General features: G+C 39.4%; 4 protein-coding genes across 5 annotated transcripts in view; all 4 read right to left on the bottom strand.

The window, feature by feature from the left end:
- LOC108135098 (protein kibra) overlaps nucleotides 1–13,385 on the bottom strand; it is a 28,031-nt gene extending 14,646 nt beyond the window's left edge. The window contains exon 1 of the mRNA XM_017255675.2: nucleotides 12,525–13,385. Within this exon, the coding sequence (XP_017111164.1) occupies nucleotides 12,525–12,772 (248 nt within the window). The 5' untranslated portion in view covers nucleotides 12,773–13,385. The remainder of the gene's footprint in view (nucleotides 1–12,524) is intronic.
- A 1,288-nt stretch (nucleotides 13,386–14,673) lies between these two features.
- Nucleotides 14,674–18,106, bottom strand: LOC108135129 (fatty acyl-CoA reductase wat). Of its 2 annotated transcripts, none has more exons than XM_041709499.1 (6): nucleotides 17,999–18,106; nucleotides 16,586–16,694; nucleotides 16,402–16,514; nucleotides 15,832–16,342; nucleotides 15,056–15,767; nucleotides 14,674–14,994 (listed from the first exon to the last, which is right to left on the bottom strand). In XM_041709499.1, the coding sequence occupies exons 2-6, from the start codon at nucleotides 16,659–16,661 to the stop codon at nucleotides 14,907–14,909; spliced, it is 1,500 nt and encodes a 499-aa protein (XP_041565433.1). In that variant the 5' UTR covers nucleotides 16,662–16,694; nucleotides 17,999–18,106; the 3' UTR covers nucleotides 14,674–14,906. The 2 variants fall into 2 exon arrangements, with proteins under 2 accessions (XP_041565433.1, XP_017111226.1); XM_017255737.2 differs by lacking the exon at nucleotides 17,999–18,106 and adding an exon at nucleotides 16,952–17,409.
- On the bottom strand, nucleotides 17,981–19,885 carry LOC108135130 (fatty acyl-CoA reductase wat). Its single transcript, XM_017255738.2, has 5 exons — nucleotides 19,754–19,885; nucleotides 19,577–19,689; nucleotides 19,009–19,519; nucleotides 18,242–18,953; nucleotides 17,981–18,185 (listed from the first exon to the last, which is right to left on the bottom strand). The coding sequence occupies exons 1-5, from the start codon at nucleotides 19,827–19,829 to the stop codon at nucleotides 18,098–18,100; spliced, it is 1,500 nt and encodes a 499-aa protein (XP_017111227.1). The 5' UTR covers nucleotides 19,830–19,885; the 3' UTR covers nucleotides 17,981–18,097.
- Nucleotides 19,886–20,874: 989 nt separating this feature from the next.
- LOC108135083 (fatty acyl-CoA reductase wat) lies at nucleotides 20,875–22,819 on the bottom strand. Its single transcript, XM_017255652.2, has 5 exons — nucleotides 22,645–22,819; nucleotides 22,459–22,571; nucleotides 21,890–22,400; nucleotides 21,123–21,834; nucleotides 20,875–21,061 (listed from the first exon to the last, which is right to left on the bottom strand). Exons 1-5 carry the CDS (start codon nucleotides 22,718–22,720, stop codon nucleotides 20,974–20,976), a joined length of 1,500 nt encoding a protein of 499 aa, XP_017111141.1. The 5' UTR covers nucleotides 22,721–22,819; the 3' UTR covers nucleotides 20,875–20,973.
- Between the last annotated feature and the right edge of the window lie 1,229 nt (nucleotides 22,820–24,048).

Below are 24,048 nucleotides of genomic sequence, written 5' to 3'. Positions count from 1 at the left end.
TTTTTTTCTGCACCATAACTAATATTATTTTGAACACAGCTGTATTATACAGATCGTACACAAATACATATCGAATATATTGAAATAATACGGCGAAAAATCCGACTACAAAACGTGAATGCGAACGCAAATCGCAAGCTGAACGACGTCAACGTCTCCGCCACAAATTATATTCGCCCGATCGTCATACTCGTGTGTATCGTATCTGATAGAATTTAGCCCGCAATAATGCAGCAGAGCAGGGGAAGTTCCCCCATTTCATTGCATTTCATTCCATTCCGTACGATACCATGCCATTCCATTGTATTGGGGCCGCATTCCAGACATAGGGTCGTGTGTGTGTGCGAATTGAACCCAGAATACTGGGAGTATATGTTCGAGTTCGGGTACATATGCATAGGCACATGCACTTACATTTGTACATATGTACATACATATCTGGATCTGGGATGGGGGGTTTTGATGGGAATTTCGTATTCATGGTAAAAATGGTAATGCCTTCCACCCTTTAATTGTGGGAGCGAAATCAACAAAGGAATAAGCTTTTCAAGATCTAGTAAATGGCGTTTCATTTTCTGGATTAACATGAATATTTTATAATTTTTAAAAGGAGGAAAAGAACATGTTATTTAAGAAATTAAAAAAAATCCCTGGGAAAATTCTATAATATATGCCAAAATAATCTTGGCGAGATCAACAGCTATGCATTTTAGTTTTTCGTGTTTATAGACAACATAAATATATAATAAAAACAAATTGTACTTTCTGTTTTGATTAATGTTTGCCAATATTTAACATCAAATAAATATGCAATCACAATACATTAGAAATGAGCAATATTTCATTTAATAACCCCAGAGACTGTTCGCACCAAATTCTGGTTGTTTTTGGCAGACACTTTGGCGATTCACACATTGGACTCACTCAACTGTCATTTTTTATTAGAATAAATATTTCCGTGGAAAAGTTTCGAAACCGAAAGGCTTGCCAAGATTAACAAATTTACCTCCTGCGTAGAATTTTTATGGATTAAGGGGAGTATTTCGTACTTAATTATGAACGGATAGGCTAAAAAAAGTATTCCCCTTTTGAGATTTTAATTTACGAATAAAATTTGATTTTCGCAGACACTTTGGCCACTTTGCTTTGCGCAAAAAAAAAATCACGGATGAACAATTTTTATAAATATCTTTTGTTGGTTTCTGCAGACAGTTTGGGAATTCATATCATGGCCAAACTTATTTCAAATATTTATTCATTATTTCTTTTCGGTTTTGTTTTCGCTTTACATGCCATTCGGCAACAACAACAGCAGCAACATGAAAATACTTTTCAACGTTGTCTACAAATAATAATAAGCAGAATGAAAGCTGGTTCGAAAGAGATGGAATGCAAAGAAGGCAAAAAAATGCCGCATGTCAAATGGGCCAATTAACATTTCTGTTATTTGCCGTATTTATATTTGTTGCCTTCTTCTTTTTCGTCTTATTTCACCTTTTGTTTTATAAATAAATATGCTTTTGTTTAAGATTTTTTGTTGTCGGGGGGGTTTATTGTTGGAGTATGCAAAAATGTACACAAATTTGTTGTTCGCTGTTATTTTTGACGCCGGGCCATTAAATAAATTATGTATGCACCCTACCCTCTACTTCTTAGCGTCTCGCCTCTTCATATTTCTCCTTAACGTGCCATAACAATAATTTCTATATAAATCCGTTCGAAACGAAAAGAAACAAAATTCCAAGATATCTTTTTCTGGCATTTTTCGGTTTGTTTGTTTATCTCGCACACAGATATTCACCGAAAACCGACACATCGGCTGTCCGATGGCAAGAACTTGAAAGATTTCCAATTTTATGGTAAGCGCTCGTGGCATACCATGGAATTTTAGTCTAATTGTTGTTGCTTTTGGCCACGGCTGGCCGTAACCGATTGGCTTTTATTGATTAAAGAATTTTTCGTATTTTTTTGTGGGTCGGTTGCGGTTTTGCGTTCTAATGTTGCCGTGTACAAAAATATGGCGGTCAGGGTCGAATCATAAAGATATGTGAAATGAAAGAAATAGTGGGTTGCCTTAAAAGTGGACAATGGTTTTAAACATTACTTTTTTCATTTTTAGATGAATATTTGAAAACTTCAGAAAACAGCTAGACAACAGATTTTTTTTGTATCTTTTAGATGTACAAAAAACATTTAGTTTTATTTTGAGTAATCTTTTAGATACAGAATCAAGTTATTTGGAATTTGTAAAAGTGATATTAAACTTAAAGCTTACAACCAAAATAACGCAAATAAATTAGCAGTTTACAGCTGCCAGCGATTTTTGAAATCTTCCAGATACATTTGCATAAAGTTATTAAAAGATACTTAACGAATTCTGGCGCGTGTTTTGAGTCCAATAAGGAAAAACACGAAAAAATGCAAAAATGTATATTCGTATGTATGTACATATGTACATATGTGTTGCTAGTTGGTCATTATATAAGCCAATTTAGATATTCTTGTTGTTCTTGGCAGCGACAAATACAAATCGTACAAAATATTTATTAGCGGCAGCAGATGCGCAGCCACACACACACGCGTAAACAAATGCGAATGTGTGTATCTAGGAATGCGTGTATGTGATCATTTACTGCGAGGCAAACAAATAAACAAACATGCATAAATAACTCGTTGCAGTTGCAATGGTTGTTGTTTTTGTTGCTGCTGCTGCGATCTTGCTATTGCCTCCAGCAAAGAGTGAGGGAGATAGTTCGAGAGCAACTTAGTCCGAGCGAGATAGCTGCGGCTCAGGAATGCGGTTTTGACAAGTTCTTCTAAAATTGTACGGGCAACTTTGCTATTTACGCTATGAAACAACAACAACAGCAATGTGTGCGAAGGAGCAACGAAAGCAAAACATGAAAAAAAACCAACAACACAAGATGGTTGCGATCGCCGCGAGAGAGCGAGAGAGCTGTGCTGGGGGCAAGCCCAGCAACAACAACAATCGAAGCAATAGCAACATTACACTGAAACAATTAGTGTTATAGGGAACAACCTTTAAAAAAATTAAAAAGTAAGGAACCTTTATAACAAGAGCAAGGAATAATCCATAACAGATACAAATAAAGTATATTGACTTTAATAATATGATATGGGCCATAAAGACAAACAAATTGAATAAACAAACATTGACATTTTTTATGCTGGTTTTAAAATAATAAATTAAGATGTCAACATGTTTATATCAAATATTTACATTTTTTTTATTTCCACGATAGATAGAACAGTACACAGAAAACTGATAGCATTTACGATTTACATATTTGCCATTCCACAAGTCACTTGTGCATATTAAATCATATTCACTTTAAATGCACACAAATTTTAATAAAAAATAAACTGGTCATTAAACATTTTTTTTCTACACAAATTCCATGCTTTATTGAACTTTTTGTTCAGTGGAGATACAGCAACAGCGGCAACAAACTATGCAGCAATGTCGTCGTTGCAGTCGCAGTCGCTAGTTGAACGAACGATCGAATTGGACGGGCGGGGCGGACGAGGGGGCGTTGGGTTGGGAATGCCAGAGCGCGGTAAAGTAAATGCATTTTGTGTTTGGAAATAGGCTGACGACGACGACGACGACGACAACGACAACAACAGCAACTGCAGCGATAGTTGTTGCTGTTGGAAAATATTTCAAAGTTGCTGTGAACTCACAACAGCGGCAGCGGCACCAATTGAATGCAATTTGCTTGTGTTTGTGTGTTTGAGTGTGCATGCATTTATTAAAGCAATGCGCGCATTGCCTTAAATGCCAAAGCTACCACGAATGTATGTATCAAAGCATTACATGCGTACACTAAAGAAAACACGTGGTGTTTTTTTTTTATCAAAATCAAAAAAACTATTTCAAATTTCTTAGCTGAAATGGTAATTAATTAAAGTTTAATTAAAAAAGTTTTAAGAGCTTTAATATGTTATTCGTTTTCCATAAAAAGAATAAAAAAAGCTTTTTTAATAATTGCTGTATTATTTAAAAATGTTTACCTTTCATGTCTTAGCGGTGTTTCTTTTTGTTAATTCTGTAGGTAAAATACGACATGGAAATTTAGAAATTTTAGAAATATTAAAACCAAATAAGACAAAAATAGTAATAAGACAACAACAAATAACACAATATCTCATTAAAGATTTATATTTTTTCTTCTGTGTACGTATGTATCTATGTAAGCTACGCCCTGCTTTTTGTATTTGGCAAACATTCCAAGCGCTTGGCAACATTTGCTGCTGCTGTGCTGTTGCTGTTGCAGCCAGGCCGCAACATGCAGCCCATAAAAATGTTCTTATTTATGTACATATTTTGCCGGGGCAGGCGATGCAAGATGCGAGAGCAGGAGGCAAAGTCAGTTGCTTTGACATGAATGTCAGCTTTGCGCATTTAAGCAGTTTAATCAACATTTTAAACCCTCTTGCTCGCTCTGTCGGGGCCAGAAATCGCACCATCCCGCTCTCTGAGCCGGTTTCTGTTGGCCAGGCCATATTCCATGTGCAATGTGCATCCTATGTGCCAAGTACTTGCATCAGCAGTATCACAAACTAGAGATGGGCGTGTGACAAAGATACTCTTGAATGCTTCCATACACAGAGAACGGGGAAATTGGGATTTGCGCAAAATACATATATTTTCGTGCACATTCCAACGAGCGGCGTCAGAATGCGATTGCAGATCCGAGAGATCTTTTGCCCTGACCCACAAACCAATAAATTCCAGCTTAAATATCCCAAGAATGCGCCGAGTCGAACAAAAAGAATCGGGCAAACGAGCGAATGAATTATGCGCTGTGGTAAACATTTTGACAGCGCACGCAGCACACACAACACACAAAAGAGACTTCGCAAAAGATACAGCCAGCCAGACAGACACACTCAGATACAGATACATTTTTAAGTGGCATCCCAGGAATGCCGATATACAGCTAAAGTCCACATATGGCCGGCCACCGCACTCGGCCTCTCTTTCCCACCAACACGCTCCCGTTCTGCCTGCCTTATCACTTCATTAGGCCATAAATTCGACAACAAAACGAAATTCCACAGTTGAACGAACAGCAGCAAACAACTTGAACACCTACGAGATACACAGTTACCGATTCAGATACATTCCACAGCCACGACCATAGCCCCCTCCATGTTAATTATGCTCCTCCTGCAGACGCTGCATCGCATCGAATTCGAAAGATACAAAAAAAAAAAAGAAAAGAAATGTGAGGAAAACGACACAGAAAGACGAGAAACGAGGTAGCCATCTGACTTTAGCAATCCGTTGTTTAAATACTCTTGCAGTTATTTATAAATAATTTCGTGCTAATAAACTACAGGACACACCGAGTTTCATTTTTGATAATTAAAATATGATAACAACATTGTTAAATATTTTTGTTCTAAGGAATTTCTGTTTTTATTTTGTTGAATAACATATTAAGCGTATGAATTTATTATTTTCACTTTAGAAATTGAGATAGTTGTTAAATTATTATTACTATTTTGTATAGTTTGATCAAAAAGAAAGGACATGCCAATTTTCACTCCCTAAGTGTGCTTACAATGTAAAATTACCCCCTGTAAGGGTATACAAATGAGAAAAGACGTGCGCCTGCGCAGAAGCCATCAGCTATATCATCCCATAGCCCCCCGCAGATTCATCTGCATCTCCTCCCTTTTGGGGCAGACTTTAAGAATATGTTATGCGCACTCAAATGGCATTCGGAAAGTGCTACTGAAAAATAATACAAAAGTTTCGTGCAGCCAACAAAAGGGACAGAGAGTTGGGGATGGAGTTAAAATCCCCGACTTAAGACTTGAACCTATGGAATGCCTCATTCTGTATGGCTGTGTGTGCTTTGTGCATTGGATTTCTGGTTTTCCCATAAAGTATTTAGTTATGGCAGCTCTCGGAACAGCTGATTGCAGCAAATGCCATTGTCCACACCGAGCGTGTCCAGTGCCTGATTAGGGCAATTAATTGCCAGCGATTAAATCGAGAAGGAGAGACGAGACCCTCCTTTAAAGCAAGGCATTTCATGGGAAAGTGTTTTCAAATGGCAGATAAAAGATTAAAATCTTATAAATACCTAGTCGTTCTTCAGTTTCAAGTGTGCCTACTGTACGAAACAGCTGCAATATTCAGGAAGCTAAAGTAAAATAAAACACATGCTCATGGCATGGCTGAATTTCTTGGTTTGCCCCTGATCGGTTTTTTTCGGACTTGGAAACCCAAATGGCTCACACTAAAAATACTTAACATAAATGATGAGTTTTAATTTTATTGAAGATATTTAATTTACAGAAATAATAATACCAGAACAATGATTATAGTTACAATATATTTTTTTCAATATTTAAATTCGAAAAATTTTAGAGTCTGAGCATTTCAGATCCGAATCTGCTACATAAATCAGTATTACAGGATCAGGATTACACATTACGAACCAATGGACACGAATACTTAGAAAATTAATCCCACAGCAATTTATCTTGAGTGTGCACATTCCTGGGCCTGTATTTTGATTTCGTTTCGTTTCATTTCACTTGCTTTATTATTTTTCATAGCCGCATGCACTCGTACTCGTACTCGTACATGGAAGAAAATTGCTACCTTTGCACAGATTTTTTGTATGGACTATGGCATACATATATATATATATACACATCACGATCAGTCAAGAGCCAGCTCAGCATATGGCAAAATCCGACCAGACGACGTCGATCGGATCGGCATGCAGACGAGTGCAGAAACAAAATTAGCGAATAAAAACAAAACCGAAAAAAACAAGCGAAATGCCTGCGGATCGCGCGTGCAGGCAGCCAGCTCGAAATCCAAAGCCAAAGCCAAAGCCACAGCCACAGCCAAATCCAAATCGGAATCCCAATTTCGAGCACAACCTCGTCCAGTAATAACCAGACCAGAGAGCCCCCAGAATCGGGGGCCCTATCCGTGTCTCACCAAACGAAAAACAAAAAAAAAAAAAAAAAAAAACACAAAAGCAAAACTGAAACTGAAAAATCGCCAACAATCGCCGGGCGTAGAGTAACTTAATTTTCTGCTCACGTCTGCAGTTTCTGTAAGTGAAAAATTGTTCAGCTGCGCGAATGACAGCTGAATTATTATAAATCGATATGCTGGCCACTTGGAGATTCACGAGAAAAAATGGCAAAAATGGGGGCTAGTCCGAGTCACAATCACAGGCCCTAAGGTGCGATATACAGAGAGAATACTTAAGTGTTTTTTGCTGAAAGCTCGCTCTTCAAGATACGACTGTTTACCCTGTTGAAAATGCAATAACTAACAATTTTTATTGAAAGGTAATTTAAATTTTAATCATACGAAAATTACCTTGAGTTTATGATTAGGAAGTAATATTTAATTTTATTTTTATATATATGTTTTCAATTGCATATATTTTCAAATTATATTCGTCTCACTTAATTTAAAGTTAACCGTTATTATAATTCAAAATTATAATATTAAGCATTATTTTTTAAATATTCCTTCTTGGAGACTCCGAAAAAAAAGTTCTCTACTTTGAGTCAATCTGCCTGCAAGCCCTTAGCTTGTTTTTCCCCGCCTACCCCCCTGGTACCTTCTTAATTAGCACATGTTGAAAAGGAAATCATTATGCTTGATAAAAATCACAAGTGTTGATTGCTGAAGAACGTCGCCGCTGACATGCAACAAGTGCGAGACAGGAAAAGTCGTTGCAGATCTGCCGTAGTTGGTGCTGTTGTTGCTGCTGCTGTTGTCGTTGCCTGGAAGTTGTTGCCACTTTTTAGATGGCAGTTGGTGGCAAGTTGCAGCAGCAGCGGCTTTGGTGGAAAAACAGACGCTAAAATGGGCAAAACATGCGGTGTGAGGAGCGACTAAAGTTCGCTTATGTATCTGTCAGATACATTATGTACCCATGTGCCTATCTTTGGCCAGCGAGTGTCGCTGTTGCAGTCGTAGTTGCTGCTGCTGCTCGCAAGTGTAAAAGAAAATATTTTTTAACGCTTTGGGCCGTGTACTGCAAACTAGAAAATGTTGCTGCTGGCAAAGCCGCGCATTCATGCGCGTAATCAAATTGTAATCACGGCTTCGACTTCGACTGCAGCGGGGAGCAGCATCAACAGCAGCAATAACTGCAGCAGCCACTGCAACACAAGCAACAACAATTTCTTCCCTGTTGTTGCTGTTGTTAAGTGGAAATACTTGTTGCACAAATGCAATGCATGCTGCTGCTGTTGTTGCCTGTTGCCGCTGCTGTGTATCTGCATCTGTTGTCCGCGTACAGTGGCTGCTGGCTAAGCGCAACTGATGTTTTATTAAAAGCCCAATCTAAGCTACTTAAGTTAAAATTTAAGTAAAACATACATACATAAAAAGTTCCTTATTTTAATATTACTTAACATATTTGGCAACATCAATTTTATTTTAATTATTGAAAAGATTAAAAAAAAACAAAATATTAAAAAAAAGCTCACATACAGAAAGATTTAATTGAGAAAGGAATTAAAAATATCTTTAAATCGAAATCCAAATGCAATGACTTCAAATGATTTTCTTAGCGAATCAAAATGATTTTGTAATCTTTTGATATTGCTTTTTTGTCAATTATCACTGTAGGTGCAGCAGCAAACGGCAATTGCATCTGCATTCTTTCCACTTTTCTTGCTGCCGCTGTTGTTGCTGCATTGCCTTGTGCAATTTATTAAATGAAAAATGCCGTTTTGCAGCTTTCCAAGTTGCTATACATGTACAGACCAGCGCATATACATATGTAGGATATATATATCTCTAGATATATATATATGTATATATAGATAGGTATATATCTAGATACATACTTGTACATGTGCTGGCATCTTTCGCTGCAAAAGCCAAATTGAATTTTATGCAAATTTTCAGCTCGTTTTGACTCGGATAGAAATCGCCACATCTAATGCATAATGCCTGACAGCACACGCATGCACGCCTCTCCCCTTTTTTTCAGCTCTTGTTTCGATCGCCTGATTTGCGTTCTTTATGCAATTGGTCGATCCAGCGACCCATCGTACCAACCGCTCGATTGTTCGATCTCAAATTAAAATGCCACAGGTGGAACTAGAACGCTACAATCTGGTTGAGAGTGGAGTACACAGAAAGAAAAATGCTCCATACCAAGTAAAGTCAAAATAATTTGGCTACCTACCAAAGAATCATATCATAATTTGTTTAAAAAAAACTTTAAGATTGTGTCGAAAGCCCAGTAGTAGTACTTTTCAAGAATGTTCTTTTGTGTTTCTTCCTTTTTCTGATTTAATTTGTTGTTATTATTTTAGTTAATTTTTTTTCTCTGCACCTATTTCTTTTTATTTAAATTTTGTGCTACTGATCGGATGCAGATACTCAAGTACAGCCCCCGCCGCAGGCGCCACTTTGTCCGACTTATGACAGCGATCGTTAACCGCTTTCGCTAGGCCTTCTTGGCGGCGATTTGAGTTTATGTAAAACAAACGAGTTCGAGTCACTATCCCAACTGGTAGCCAAACGATTTTGCTGATATTTTATATTTCATTTTTTTCCTGTGCTTTTTTTAAACTTTTTTTGTTGTAGCTCCTATGAATAGATCGAAAAACTGTCACCAAACACGTTTTCTGTCTAAAAACGAACACAAAAATGTTCCACTGTGTCGCCGCCTTGTTTGTGGCTAAACAAATCGCCAAAAACTGGTGAAAAAATGAGAAAATAAAGAAGAAGACGGCGGCAAAAAAATGCCAAATCGCATGGTCAAGACAAGTCGTTGTTAACTTTTGTTTATACAAAAAAAAAAAAAAAAAAGAGAGGCAACATCAACGAAAATCACAAAAAATACCGCCTGTCGAAATGCTTTACAAACAAGTGAAACATTTATTAAGTCCAATACGCTGTGCAAAGGAAATTCCATGGGCTTTGTCATGAGTTTTGAATCCTTTGAGAGAAATAAATTATTCAGAGTCACAATAGTCTCCGATCAATGAGGTTTTATACACTGGTTTTTAAGCTTTTAACTATTATAATGACTTTTATTTTCAGCTCAGAAAAGCCTTTAAATGTAATACATTAAATATTATTTAACTAGATAAGTTGTGCAAACATTTCGTTTAATTTTAGAAAAACATTAGAATATGTGGGCTGCAGCCGGCCCAAGCAATTATAGGTTGAATTTCAAGGGTATCGATAATTCGACCTTGCTTACGCGTATTGGAATAGATATTTATTTTTTCTGTGATTTCTGTTGGCGAGGCCTTTAAAGGCCGCCCGAGGCCTGGCTCGCTTCGCTTTATTGTAGAAATTTATTTATGGTTTATTGGAATTTTTGCTCGCTACCGGCAGCAATTTTTAAAATTCAATAGCAACTCGTGTTGGCAACGGAGAGATCGATGGACATGGAGGGTATGCGATTCGTATGGCGAAAAGCGTAAATAAATTTGGTTGAAAAATATGCGCGACTTGCAAAATACCCATAAGGGGTGTAACTTTAAACATTTTTGTTTGTTTAAAGCGAATGGTGAAATCATGTTGAAAATGTGGAACCAATTCAGGAAGTATATTGGACTAGATGTTACAAACTCTTAAAGATAGCAAGGAAAATGCTGAAATATGTTACTAACGAACAATTTTCTAACTATTTTCTTTGAAAATTTCGAGTCTCATTAACTACTAAGAATGGGTGTAATTTTTCAATATAATCAAGTCCTTACTTCCATTAAAGGAGTTATTAGACATATAAATTTTCATCTTTAATGGGTTTTCGAAGAGTCATTTATCTAAACACATAATATAAAAAATGGGTCAAAAGAAATACATATGACGACGCAATTAAATCCCTGAAAATCCTTCAGATTTCAAACGTCTGTAACCCTGAAATCGGAACGCACATAGATCGTTGCTTTGTTGCCCACTGGCAGACATTCCTACGACATGTGTGCATATATAATCTACTTGATGCATAACCCTAGCAAATGCGCAGATGTTTCGTTTCATTTTTAAAGGCGAGCAAAGGGGACAGGGAGAAATGCTGAAATTCCACCACGCTTAATTCAGTGAAACATTTTCAACAATGTCCATGCAATTTGAAACAAACAAAGGGAATGTTTGTGTTAATTGAAAGCGTGAAGCGCACACAGCCCCACACGAACTGAAATAATACGGCACACAGATACAAATGTACAGAGAGAAAAATTGACACAATATAAAAATCAATTTAAGTTTAGGACAAGGTTAAAGAGTTTGAAAGGCAAAAATATCTTTTTGCGGCGTTTAATTAGCAATAAAGTTATCAGAAAGATATTTATAAGCAAAAGTTTCTCCGGACATTTGATAAAATTGATTTTGATTTATTATTATCCAATTTTCAAAATTATGTCAAACAATTTTTCTTTCTGTGTGTAAATCGAAAGATTGAACTGCGAGAGAGGGCGAAGAATTTCAGAAATCAATTATTTCGAAACTGCTAAATTCCTACGTACATTTTGCAATTGTTTATGGGCAAAGCGACCGACAGAGATGGAGAGTGAGGCACTATTATGGGCAAGAGCGAGAGGCAAGACCAAAAAAATGTGAGCGAACGGCAAACTAAAATGTATCTATGAGATACATGGCCTGATCGCAGCGCGCCCGCTCTCTTCTGGCTCTCTCGCACTCATTACGTATGAGTTTGTTGGTTTTGGTTTACTTTTTTTTGCAGATCATTCGCCGAGCTTTATTTAACTTTTGCTCTCTCGTTTTCCCCGTCTTTTTTTTTTTAATTTTTTGCCTTTACAATTCATTTTTTGTTTGTTGCCACTCTCAGTTCAGTTCAGTTATATTTGGAGTCTTAATCATCGAATCGGAATGTTTACTCCAAGTTTTTTCCGTTCCGTTTTGTTTTGCCTGTTGCCGTTGTGTTGCCTTGTTTAAAATATGTAATTTATTTCGCTGCTGCCTCTTAGCTCTTTTTGTTTCTTTTTGGCCTCCACCGATCGCATTCCTTTACACACACAGCTGCAGCACGCACCTTTTCTTTCCGGTTCAAGAGCGCTTCGGAATCGGAATTTATATGGGTTTTTTTCAGCTTGTTTGCCCAAGCTTCCTGAATAAGCGAGCTGCTCTCTCACATGTACTTCAATAAGCATGCAATTTGTAAAAATGTTCTCAAGAAACTTTATAAGCCGTATTTTAAGCTACAGTTAAACAAATAAATCAATTATTTTTAACAAGTTTTTGAAAAAAAATTGTATTCTTATTAGGATGTTTGAAACTAAAATAATTCACAATTTGATATTTACAAGACTTAGGAAAAAATGTGAAATTTGTTATTGATTTAATTATTTTTCCTCCTTAAAATCAATTTGTTTTCAAATGTTTTCCGGTACTTCCTACAAAAGAAATTGCAATCGGTTTTCGAACCAACTATGCCCCAAATATAGATTTGTTTACGGACTCAACTCTCTTTTATTCTGAAGTTTTTTCTATTTGAGATTCGTCTTTTAGGGTCACTTACCAATCTCTGGGATCCAACCAAGTGGTCTTCTTGTTGATGTGGTCTATGTAGTAGGTCTTGCCGTCGAAATCCTTGGCAATATCCCAACCATCTGGAAGTGGGAAATCGCTGTGGTGCTGTTGCTGTTGTGGATGATGGTGGTGGTGCTGTTGCTGGTGCTGCTGCGTGTGTTGTTGCTGGTGGGGCCGCAGGTGGTGGGGATGCAGGTGATGCTGCGATTGCGAAGCGGTTTGTTGCAGATTCGGCATCTTAATTTTTCTCTCTGTACTTTGGGAGTCTGAGAAAACTATTTACTTTTCACCGGACGCGCGCTTTTTCTTTTTTTGCTATCTACTTCTGCCTATTTTTTTCGGAGGGTTTCTCTTTGCGCTGTTTACATTAGCAAAGACATTTTAATTCCGTTTCTTTCTTTTCTTTCACTCCGCCGATAATGGAGACAAACACACACAGAAACAGAAACACGCGCGCGATGGAGAGCGGGAGAGCGCGGGCGCGCTCTCAATTATTTATTTATTTTTTTCGTAACTGCATTCCATTCCAGCCACAAACACACACACACATTTGTATAGAGGTGAATACCAACGCACGATCACTGCTCACAGTCGCTGCTTCTTTCCATCGCTTGTTGTTGTTGCCGTTGTAATCGTTTGGGCTCCTTTTTTCGCCTAGTTGAAACTACTTAACGAGGCACTTTACGCTCAACTTTTCTCTTATTCACGATCACCAAACACCGAAAATCCGACTTTTTGGTTCAGAAAAAAATATTTGAATCTTCGAGTTTTGTTTGCTTGGCGCCGTTGCCACTTAGGATCGGAAATTTCTTGGAGCGAGCGAGCGCTTGATAACCGTTCGGTTTGGATTTTTAAATAGGTGTAGAGGTGGGGAATCAGCGATTCCAACATAACCGTAATCGATGTTTTTAAAACATCGGTCCTATCGATGTTTGGCAGGTACTATCGATGTTTATCCATCCCTGGCTCTCTATTTCTCTTTCTGTTAGTTTACCGTTTTCTTAACATTTCTCTGTTAGTTCGACGTTTTCCTAGCATTTAGCTGGTAGAGCTGTGGAAACATCTATGCCGAGGTCAACGTCAACGATGTTTCCAAATTACCCGACTTATAAATTTTTTGCAGAGGTTATCGATGTTCATCCGTCTCTAACGATAATTTCTTGCCACTGTTAACTTCTCACTCCACTTGAACACTTAGCCTGGTTCCACTCCATTTCTTGCACACCCTCTGTTAAAATTCTTAACATCTGCTGAAATGCACTTAATATTTAACACCACTCATTGAGAAATGTACAAATTGTTTTTAAATTCTGACTTAAATCTCTTTGCGACGTTTTTCAGCACTGAAAAATTAGAAATATTATTGCGGGCGATGATAAAAACGGTCAATTGCTCGCTGCAGCCACAAATGAAAATTTAAAATTCAAAATTAAAATTATGAAAGTAGGTGTAACCCGAAAGAAATCATTTTAAAGTCTGGTTGAGTATTATATAATATTACAAGCTTATATAAATAAATTCCATCCTAAAAGAGGAAATGATTTGACATTGGCCTGTATAAGCGCTTCGTATCAACAAATGATGTAGTTTTAAGCGGTTTTGAGTAGACGGTACATGCATTTTTAATCAGTGCATACGAAAGCAAATAAATAGGTCAACAAAGTGCATGTAGCTCGTTGCATAATACATATGCGCGTACTCCAGAATCGATTTAATTTTCTGTTTTCCGGTTCAACATTTTTTTGTTGCTGGATTTTAGAATGCGATTAAATAAACATGTAATTAGTAAGAAAAAATTATTCTTTACTAAGCTGTTCTTTCACATTTAGTTTTCGTAAAGGAAAGAAATAAAGAGAAATGTAACACAATCTTATTATGACTAGTAAAATATATGTCGTTTTTTAGGAAGTTTAAGAACAACGAGGGTTTACCCAAAAATCGAAAAAAAATCTACCCATGATGGTCACTATGTTTTTTTTCAACACTAAAACTTTGGCGTAACAATTTAAAATTAATACAGATAACTTTTAAAACTTTTTTCCATAGCGTTTAATAAAATAAAAGGAGTGTTCGGACCACAAAAAATATCCATTCACGCCACAATGATGGTGTCTCTGAGGGAGTTAGAATTGATAGGGTTGGCCGTTAAAAGGTTTATTTTTTAATATACTTCATTTTCCGAACGTTCCAATGGCAGTTTTGTAAACTTTAAGCTATATACATAACTAGCTTTAGAAGTGAGAAACATGTTGTTTGCAACTGAGTATTTACGAATGATGTTTTATTTCCTAAAACAGTTTTTTGCCATTCGATTTAGTGAGCAACTCCGATGTTTATTAATATACTGTTTCAGTGAGCCCTTATACTAAAACTAAATTATTAATTTGATCAATGACCACAAAACGATTCCGGCAATGCCCAACAGTATGGTCATGAGGCCAAAGTGCAAGATCTTCAATCTGATGATATAAGCAGGGATTAATCATTGGGAAATCTGACATATTTTCAATTAGAACTTACAATCTTAACAATCGCCGACCCTGGTCTATGGATTCCTGGGTGGGAGGTTCTTTACCCAGGTAAAGTCGCATGCCAAAAAGGGCCTTATGGAAGTACTCTTTCCAGACCAAAGCCTTCATATCGAAGTTGTATATTCGCTGATCCTCCGGAGACATCAAAGCTCTTAACCGATCCGTGCTCTTGGTCTCAAAGTAAAAACTGTTGTGCAAAAAGTATGTGAGAAGCGAAATGTTGATGTGAATACTTCGGTAAAGCTTCACCAGACGAGGTTTTCTGCCCGAAACTCTTAGTGCCAGATCATAGAAAATGCCGGGTAAAGTGTGATAGAAGAACGCGGCTAGAGGATTCAGGTACGGTGTGGAGATGCAGTGCACAAACGGGTACCAGATCATCTTAACCAGCGGAAACTCTTCTCGACAGCTCAAAGAGAAGTTAACGAACTCCGTGTTGCTCAGTGGATTGCGTTCATTGGGTGCCAAAGTGTAAATGGCGGGCTGTTTTATCGGATCCCGTCCGGCTTTGTCCTTGGATGTTTGCCAGATACTGGCCAAAGCCACATTGGCACAGTAGTCCACCGGCACCAAGTTGGAAAAGCCATTTTTGTTGATGCTGATCACACGCAGGACTCCATGGGCCACGCCATAAATTAGGGCTATGGGTCCGTAGAGATTGTCCATCCAGCCGGCAACTGGCTCTCTATGGCTGGCAATAACTAAATGGAATATATAAATATATATATATATCAGAAGTACAGCTTGTCTGGCCAATGTACTTACTAACTGATGGTCGAAAGATACTTAGAGGAAGGTCGCCCGCTTCTCTAAGGATCACGTCCTCCGCCAGAGCCTTGGTGTAGGTATAAGTGTTGGGGTAGGATCCAAGCAGAGTGGGTGTCAGACTGTCCATCATTTGGTCACCCAATAGCTCACTCATGGCCAGGACCTTTTCCGAATCGCAGGTGAGGTGCTCTGGATAGAACTTCTCCTCGATTCGAAAGATCACGCAGTTGGAGAACGCCGTGGAGATGTGCAAATAGGCCACCAGGTGTTTCATCTCCTTGGCCAACTGGAGCATCAGTCTTGTGGCCCGCGTGTTGACGGCCAGAGCCACATGAAGCGGCTCATTGAATCGCACTGTGGCGGCTCCATGGAGTACGATCTGGACCTCGGAGGCCAGGAGCTGGCGGTCCGACTCACTGATGCCGAGGTCGGGCTCCAAACAATCGCCTGCGATCGTGGCGATCCGCTTCAGAGCCTCGGGCTTCGACTTCAGCAGGACTTCAAAGAGCTTAGGGGTAAAACTATAAATTAACATTCATCTTTATGTTAACTTAACTTTTTACTCACTGGCTCCTTTTGCCACATCTCAATGCGTTCCTGAATATCCTGTCCCCGTTTGGGCCTGACCATGGAGTATATTCGTTTCACATCCGTAGTTCGCAAAAGTTTCTCAATTAATACTGTGGTGTTGTAAAAACGACGGAGTTATTATGGAGTATTATTTTTCAAGACCCATTCGCTCGACATATACCTTTTCCCAAAAATCCGGTTGCACCTGTCAGGAACACCACCTTGTCCTTATAGAATGCTTGGATGCCGGTGTCCATTTTGGCATTGGATATTGCGTTTTTCTCCCGAATCTTGCAAGTTGAAAATACACTTTAATAGAAAATCAATTGGGTATGGTCGCGCTATTTATATACAAGCTGTGCCGACGGAGGCGGTGTCATATGTATAGTGACCCGGCCAATTGTATGCAAACCAAATACACCTTATGAATAGTCACAGCTACGGTTTCATTGCATTTCGCGGTTCCGGATAAGCGTTGAAATACTGGATTCTTGCAGCATAATAAATTGATGTTTGATTTTTTTTTCAGTTATTATAAATGTTTTACCTTATTGTAATTCATTTCAAAATTAATAACGTATTGATGTCTTTTTAGCACTGTTCAACCTAGCGTTTAGAATAATTTGATTCCAGATTCAAACCTTCGAATACTAGAAGACGAAGTTACGAATTTAGATACTTCCGGTGAAATACTCTTTTCAGTTGAGACTAGCCATGTCGAAGGAACACATCCTTTGATCGCCCTCTTCCGACATGGTCTTCTTCAAGAGGTCTAATGGAAGCGCGCTTGCCGACCCTTGTCACAGATCACAATCACATATATATACCGGTACAGAGTGATAGAGAGTCGAAGTCAAAAAAGTCACTCATCAGCGCACTGATGATGGCCAGAACCTTATTGCAACTGCAGTTGAGGTACACGGAGTAGAAACGTTTTTCAAGCAGAATTCTTAAAAATTATGTGAAACTTTTATACATATTTGTTTAAAAACAAAAATTTTAATGACTGGCCAATTTTCACATCACTTTTAGCAATTCTTGGCATTTTTCTGTCATACACATTTATTTAGAACAAAAATTTTAATGATTTGGCATTTTTTGTTGGCAATTTTCACATAATTTTTAGCCATTCTTAGCAACTTTTTGTGAAAATAAATAAGAATGCCGTCTTAACTTAAATCAGTACCTTTTATTGCCAGTAATTTGTGTCAAGTACTCATAAGGTAGATCATAACTATGGCAACATTTGCATATTAACCCAGTCCCAAAACACAGTTAAAGGGTGAGTTAACAATTTTAATTTGTTCATATAAGTTTTAAAATTTCTGTGAACTATAATTGTTCGTTATTGTCAACGTCAATTGTGTTGTAATCAATTGTAAACATTTTTAAAAGAGACAAAAACGATAAAGCAAGATAAATAATTGTTGGCTTTTTTTAAAAACAAACTGTTAGAATTGCCCAAGAAAAATTTGTGTGGCTAATAGCGACCTCCGATAAAATTCAAATTTTCAGAATAATAAGGTTTGAGTTTTGAAAAAACCAAAACTGCAGTTATATTTATCCATTAGGAATATTTGGTGGTGTAACTTACATTTTTATTGTAGTCCTAGAAGGTATTTGTTTTACAATAAAGCAATGGGAATATGCGGATACAATAAATTGCAGCAGTTACAAGCCATCGTTTGGCAAATTAAACTACCAGTTTGGCCAGCGACCACAGGACGTACCCAGCTGCAGAGACCAGCGAGGATGTGAATGCATAGTGAAGGATCTTCAGGCTGCAAGGAATGGGGTTACAATCAAAGTGGAAGGCAGATCCCCAGCTGAGACTCACCGCCATCTAAGCTTCAGCCCCTTGGCAATGGACTCTGCGGTGGGCAGCTCCTTTCCAATGTACAGTCGCATTCCGTACATGGCGGACTTGAAGAAGTCGTCCCAGTCCAGACGTGACATGTCGAAGTCGTACACGCTGAGGTCCTGCTTGGTCATCGAATCCCGCAGTGCCATCGTGTTGGCCGTGTCAAAGTGCCACGTGGTGCTGGAAAATGGGCCTAGGACAGCAATGTTCTTGTGAATCTTCCGGTAGAGATCGACGAGGATGGGCTTGCGGCCCTTGAGGCGCAGCAGCAGATCGATGAAGTAGCCCGGCAGAGTGTGGAAGAAAAAGGCAGCCAGCGGAAACAGGGACGGAGTGGAGATGCACAGGACAAACGGGTACCACAGCATCTTGGTCAGCGGAATGATGTCGCGATAGGCAACCGATGACCTAATGAAGTTGCCGTAGGTCAGCAGATTATTCTCGCTCGGCGCAAATGTGTAAATCGGGGGCTTTTTGGCCTTCTGTTTATGGCCAGAAGACTGCGCCGTCTTCCACGCACAGGCCAGGGCAACGTTGACACAAAAGTCGGCTGGGACTATACTAATCTTGGCCTTGGGGTCCACCGTGGTGACACGCATTATGCCCCGAGCTCCTCCGAAGCACAGGGCCAGGGGTCCGAATAGGTTGTCCACCCACCCACGCAGTGGCTCCTTGTAGGTGGACATTACTGGGAATATTTGTGGTTGTAGCTTTGAATGTCAATTCCAATCGGGAGCACTTACTGATCGCCGGTCGGAAGATGCACAAGGGCAGGGCGTCTGCCTCCCTCAGGATCACATCCTCGGCCAGAGCCTTGGTGTAGGTATAGGTGTTGGGGAACGAGCCAACCAGAGCCGGGCTCATCTTGTCCAGCATCTCATCGCTCATCAGCTCGCCGAGGGCCAGGATCTGGTCCGAACTGCACTTCAAGTGCTCCGGGTAGAACCGCTCGGCGATGTCGGTCACCACGCAGTTGGAGTAGGCAGTGGACACGTGGACGAAGGAGACCAGGCGGGTCATCTGCTTGGCCAGCTGCAGCATCAGACGGGTGGCGCGCACGTTGATGGCCAGGGATAGGTGCAGGGCCTCGTCAAACCGCACGGTGGCCGCTCCATGGATGACAACCTGCACCTCGGTGGCCAGGAGCCTTCGATCCGACTCACTTATCCCCAAATCCGGAGCCAGGCAATCGCCCGCAATGGGACACACTCGCTGCAAAGCATCTGGCTTGGCCCGCAGGAGCACCTCGAACACCTTCGGAATGCAAGGGATTGGTTCACATCTGTATTATATAACATAACCATCACTCACCGGGTCCTTTTCCCAGGTTGAGATCCGTTCTTGGATGGGCTTACCCCGCTTCGGCCTGATCAGCGAGTATATGCGATTCACCTCCGTTGTCCGCAGTAGTTTCTCAGTAATAACTGAGAATGAAAATCAGGGTCCATAAAGTCGTATTGACATATTTACTCCATTGCTGGGGGTTACCTTTTCCCAAAAATCCTGTGCCACCCGTTAGGAAAATGGTCTTGTTTTTAAAGAATTCCTGTATGCCGCAATCCATGTTGCCCCGATTTAGATACTTTCACGCTTCGCGAGCCACTGAACTGAAAAGTGATTCCAAACTAGCACTTCTATTTATTTGGGACTCTATAAATTACACCCATCAAAGGTCGAGTTCAGCATATTCAAGGCAGTCGACGGACTCCCGGATTAGAGAGGAGCACGGGCTCGTATTGTTGCGTATGGGATAGGAAATACCTATACACAAAAGTGTAATGGGGACACAAATGACACAAATAAAATAAACGGCCGGCAAACTTTATTTTTCTGATTCTAGAAGCTAAAAGATATTTATGTCGAAAATGAGCTGTATTTGTTAGTATTAAGGTTCGACCAATCCTAAGATTTTTTGACTTTGATTTGCTTTCCCACCTCTAGCGCTGAATTGAAATAAGCTTATGATTAGCAGAAAAAGTGTAATACGACTTTGCATTTTAGTATAATTTCATTCAGTGACATAAGGTTTGCGGATGTACTTTTTGTAGGCAATAAAGACCTGCACGCTTAAAGAATTTAGTAACCTAGTACTCGAGTAGTCGCGGCTTGTGCGGGCTATTTCCTTTATATTTTATATTTTAGAGGTGAAAGTTTGACTTTGTTCTTTATGTAACCATTAGTTTTTAAGGCGTTAAATAAGTTATTCGCCTGAGGCAAGAGTCAATTATCTATTTTTATATTGCTACCATTTGTAGGTGTAACAATCCATGTTAAGGCAGCTAAGAAAACGATTCACCAGATCTCGAGATATAAATTATATTTTTTATATTAAAGACATTAAAACGGTCGAAAAACTTATAGTTGAGTGCCCCGGGATACTCGCTACTTTGTTAACCAATAAATGGAGCCAGCAGTTCTATGCGCTGCAAGCAATAGAATCCAACGCGTTATCTGTTGTGGAAAACTACATACCCATCAGAATGATTCTGTTTGATTTAATATCTTAAACAATATCTAAACAACTCTTCGGTCAAATCAGACCGAATTAATAATTCGTCATGTAACGGGTTGAAACCCTTTTAAATATCCATCAAAATAAAAGGCACGTGTTACACAAATTGCATATATTTTTGTTCAGTGACGCACTTAAAGGCTTTTAAAGTATATTAAGTGTATAAATTTAAATCGGTGAGTGACTTGTATCTGAATCACACTACGAGCTTGACCAGCGACCACACAGCAAATCCGGCCACTAAACAGAGGAAGATCTGTAGTAAGTGATGGAGCAGCTTCAGCCTATAATAAGTTATAGAAATATTGTACGGATTAAGGAAAAGATATATTTTTGGGTAAGTACCTCTGTATCAGCTTCATGCCTTGAGCTATGGACTCTGGGGTGGGCGCCTCGTTTCCCAGAAATTGTCTCATGCCGCGAAGGGCGTGAAGAAAGTACTCCTTCCAGTTGAGGCTGACCATGTCAAAGTAGTACAACCGGCGATCCTCCTCCGACATTGCCTGCCTCAGTCGATCTGTATTGTGCATGTCGAAGCGCCAGGACTTGCAGCTGAAAGGACCCAGGATGCTGATGGTCTTGTGTATCTTCTGGTACACCTTCACCAGTCTCGGTTTCCGGCCACTCAGCCAAAGAGCCAGGTCGAAGAAATAGGCTGGCAGGGTGTGATAGAAAAAGGCTGCCAGAGGATAAAGCCACGGCACTGTGATGCAGTGGATGAAGGGATACCATATCATTTTCGTCAGCGGGCAATTATTGCGTCCATCGAGAGCATGACGAATGAACTCTCCGTGGGTTATTTTGTTCTTCTCGTTGGGCGCCAATTGATAGATGAGAGGGCTCGCCGGCGACTTGCTCTTCCCGCAATCCTCGATGGTTTTCCAAGCGCTGGCCACAGCCAGATTGGCACAGTAGTCCACAGGCACCAGGCTCGCTTCGGCTTTGTTGTCGATCGTGGCGATGCGAAGGACCCCGCGAGCCACCCCGAATAGAATGGCCATCGGTCCGTACATGTTGTCAACCCAGCCGGAGATGGGTTCCTTGTGGGCCGCAATGACTGGATTGTAGAGAAACCATTGACACAGAGCGAAGGAGTTTGAGAGATTACTTACTGACTGCCGGTCGAAAGATGCAAAGGGGTAAGCCGACCGATTCATTCAGGATCACATCCTCGGCCAAAGCTTTGGTATAGGTGTAGGTGTTGGGAAAAGAACCAAGCAGAGCAGACTCCATGTTGTCCAGCAGTTCGTCACTCACCAGCCCACTCATGCCCAGAACCTTTTCCGAACTGCAGTTGAGGTGCTCGGGATAGAAACTCTCCTTGATGTCATGGATAACGCAGTTGGAGAAGGCAGTGGAGATGTGAACAAAGGCCTCCAGTTGTCCCATTTCTCTACCCAGTTGGAGCATGAGCCTCGTTGCACGGGTGTTGATGGCCAAGGCCACATGAAGCGGTTCGTTAAATCTCACAGTGGCAGCTCCATGGATGACGATCTGCACCTCCGAGGCCAAAAGCCTTCGGTCAGTCTCACTGATTCCCAAATCGGACTCCTGGCAATCCCCTGCGATAGGCCAAACCCTTTGCAGGGCCTCCGGCTTCGACTTGTGCAGCAATTCAAATACCTATTCGGAATTTGTAGAGTGAATTCTTGTTTAAGGGATCCTGTTCTATTTCACTTACCGCGTCCTTTGACCATGTGATAATCCGCTCCTGAATCTCAACTCCACGCTTTGGTCTGACCAAGATATAGACACGTTTCACTTCTGTGGTTCGCAAAAGCTTCTCGAGAATGACTGAAACGCAAAACGAAGCCAAGTCTGAGTAACTTTTGAAACTTAACGCATTATTCTATATCAGTGGAAATACCTTTTCCCAGGAAGCCTGTGGCACCAGTTAAAAAAACCGTTTTGCTTCTGAAACATTTCTGAATATCGGTTTCCATTTCACCTAGTTAAATCCAAAAGTAATGTTTACACTTCTGAGGTGCAGCTAAGAGTCCATGCGATTGAGCAAACGTTGACTTCGTGTTTGTCAAAGAACAGCTTTAATGTAAATCACCTTGAATTCGCTGCGGATATTTATACAACATTTGCGCTCGTTCGCTGAACTCAAGACCCAGGGACCGTAATTACGAATAATATTATAGAGCTTCTGAATTTAATTTTCAATTTTAGTTTCGCTTAACAGTACTGCTTGAAGATATGAGTGGAGTGGATACAACTCTAAGTATAAAGTCTAACTTCTTGAAATTACTGCATCCCTGTTGTGTTTTTTCTACGATTCGAGTATAGCTGATTTGCCAACCAAATGTGCTCAAGAAGGTCCAAGTACGGCTTATAAATAAGTAAATGAAATTCAAACAAGTATTTTTTTATGGCTACCTATATAATTATTAGTGTAATTGGCACTCAGCATGGGTAAGCAAATAATTGCGCATACCTAAGTTTATTACATGTTCATTAACTTTGTTAATTGTATCGCTTCTTGTCGAAACAAGTTATTTGCAATCTCTAAAGACCTCTAAGCAGTATGGGCAGATTGAGATGTGGATATCGGGAAAAGCTTTTTAAGCATTGTACAATCGTTCTACAGTGTGAGTGTGGAATTTTTCGTCTATACTCACAATTTTTTTAATTTAAAAATCAGTGTGAAATGAAAATGTGTGTTTTATTTCGTTTTTTCTGTTTAAAATGCAACATATTAAAGTACATCAAACTCTGTAAACTATATTATTGTGGTGTAAGAACATAAAAATGAACTAGCAAATGCGTTGACACATTGAATCATTCATTTTTATTAAGCAAGCCTTTGACGAATGGGGAATGTTATTTGAAGGGACTACTTCTATTCCAAAACTTTTTGGGTAGTGCGAAAACGAAAGTGTGAGTCATAAGGGTTTTTAACTTAATTTACCCATTGTTGAGCAAGATAAAAAAATTCAAGCAGTGGCAACACTTAAAAGGTGCGTTCACTAGTGTGGAAAAGGTGGCAAGTTAAAACTACATAACTCTGATGATCTAAAAAACCGCGATGCTGTGATTTCTAAAAAATGAAAACGTATGAAAGAGCAAACTCAAGGCTTGCCAATATTCAACGATTTACCAAGTCATACGTTTAAATATATAATACCCTGAAAATAAAATGTTTTTTAGAAGGAGCCTCGCTAATTAATAATAACCAAAATCTTTTATACCTTCAAATATTGTCATCATATTAGTAGTTAAGTTTCTAAGACGATCAAAATTAAAATGTAGTAGAATCTTGGTTTCA

Source organism: Drosophila elegans, unplaced genomic scaffold (assembly GCF_018152505.1).
Source record: "Drosophila elegans isolate 14027-0461.03 unplaced genomic scaffold, ASM1815250v1 contig_476, whole genome shotgun sequence".
NCBI lineage: Eukaryota > Metazoa > Arthropoda > Insecta > Diptera > Drosophilidae > Drosophila > Drosophila elegans.
The sequence above is the reverse complement of the archived record's forward strand: the minus strand, read 5'-3'. Positions and strand labels throughout refer to the sequence as shown.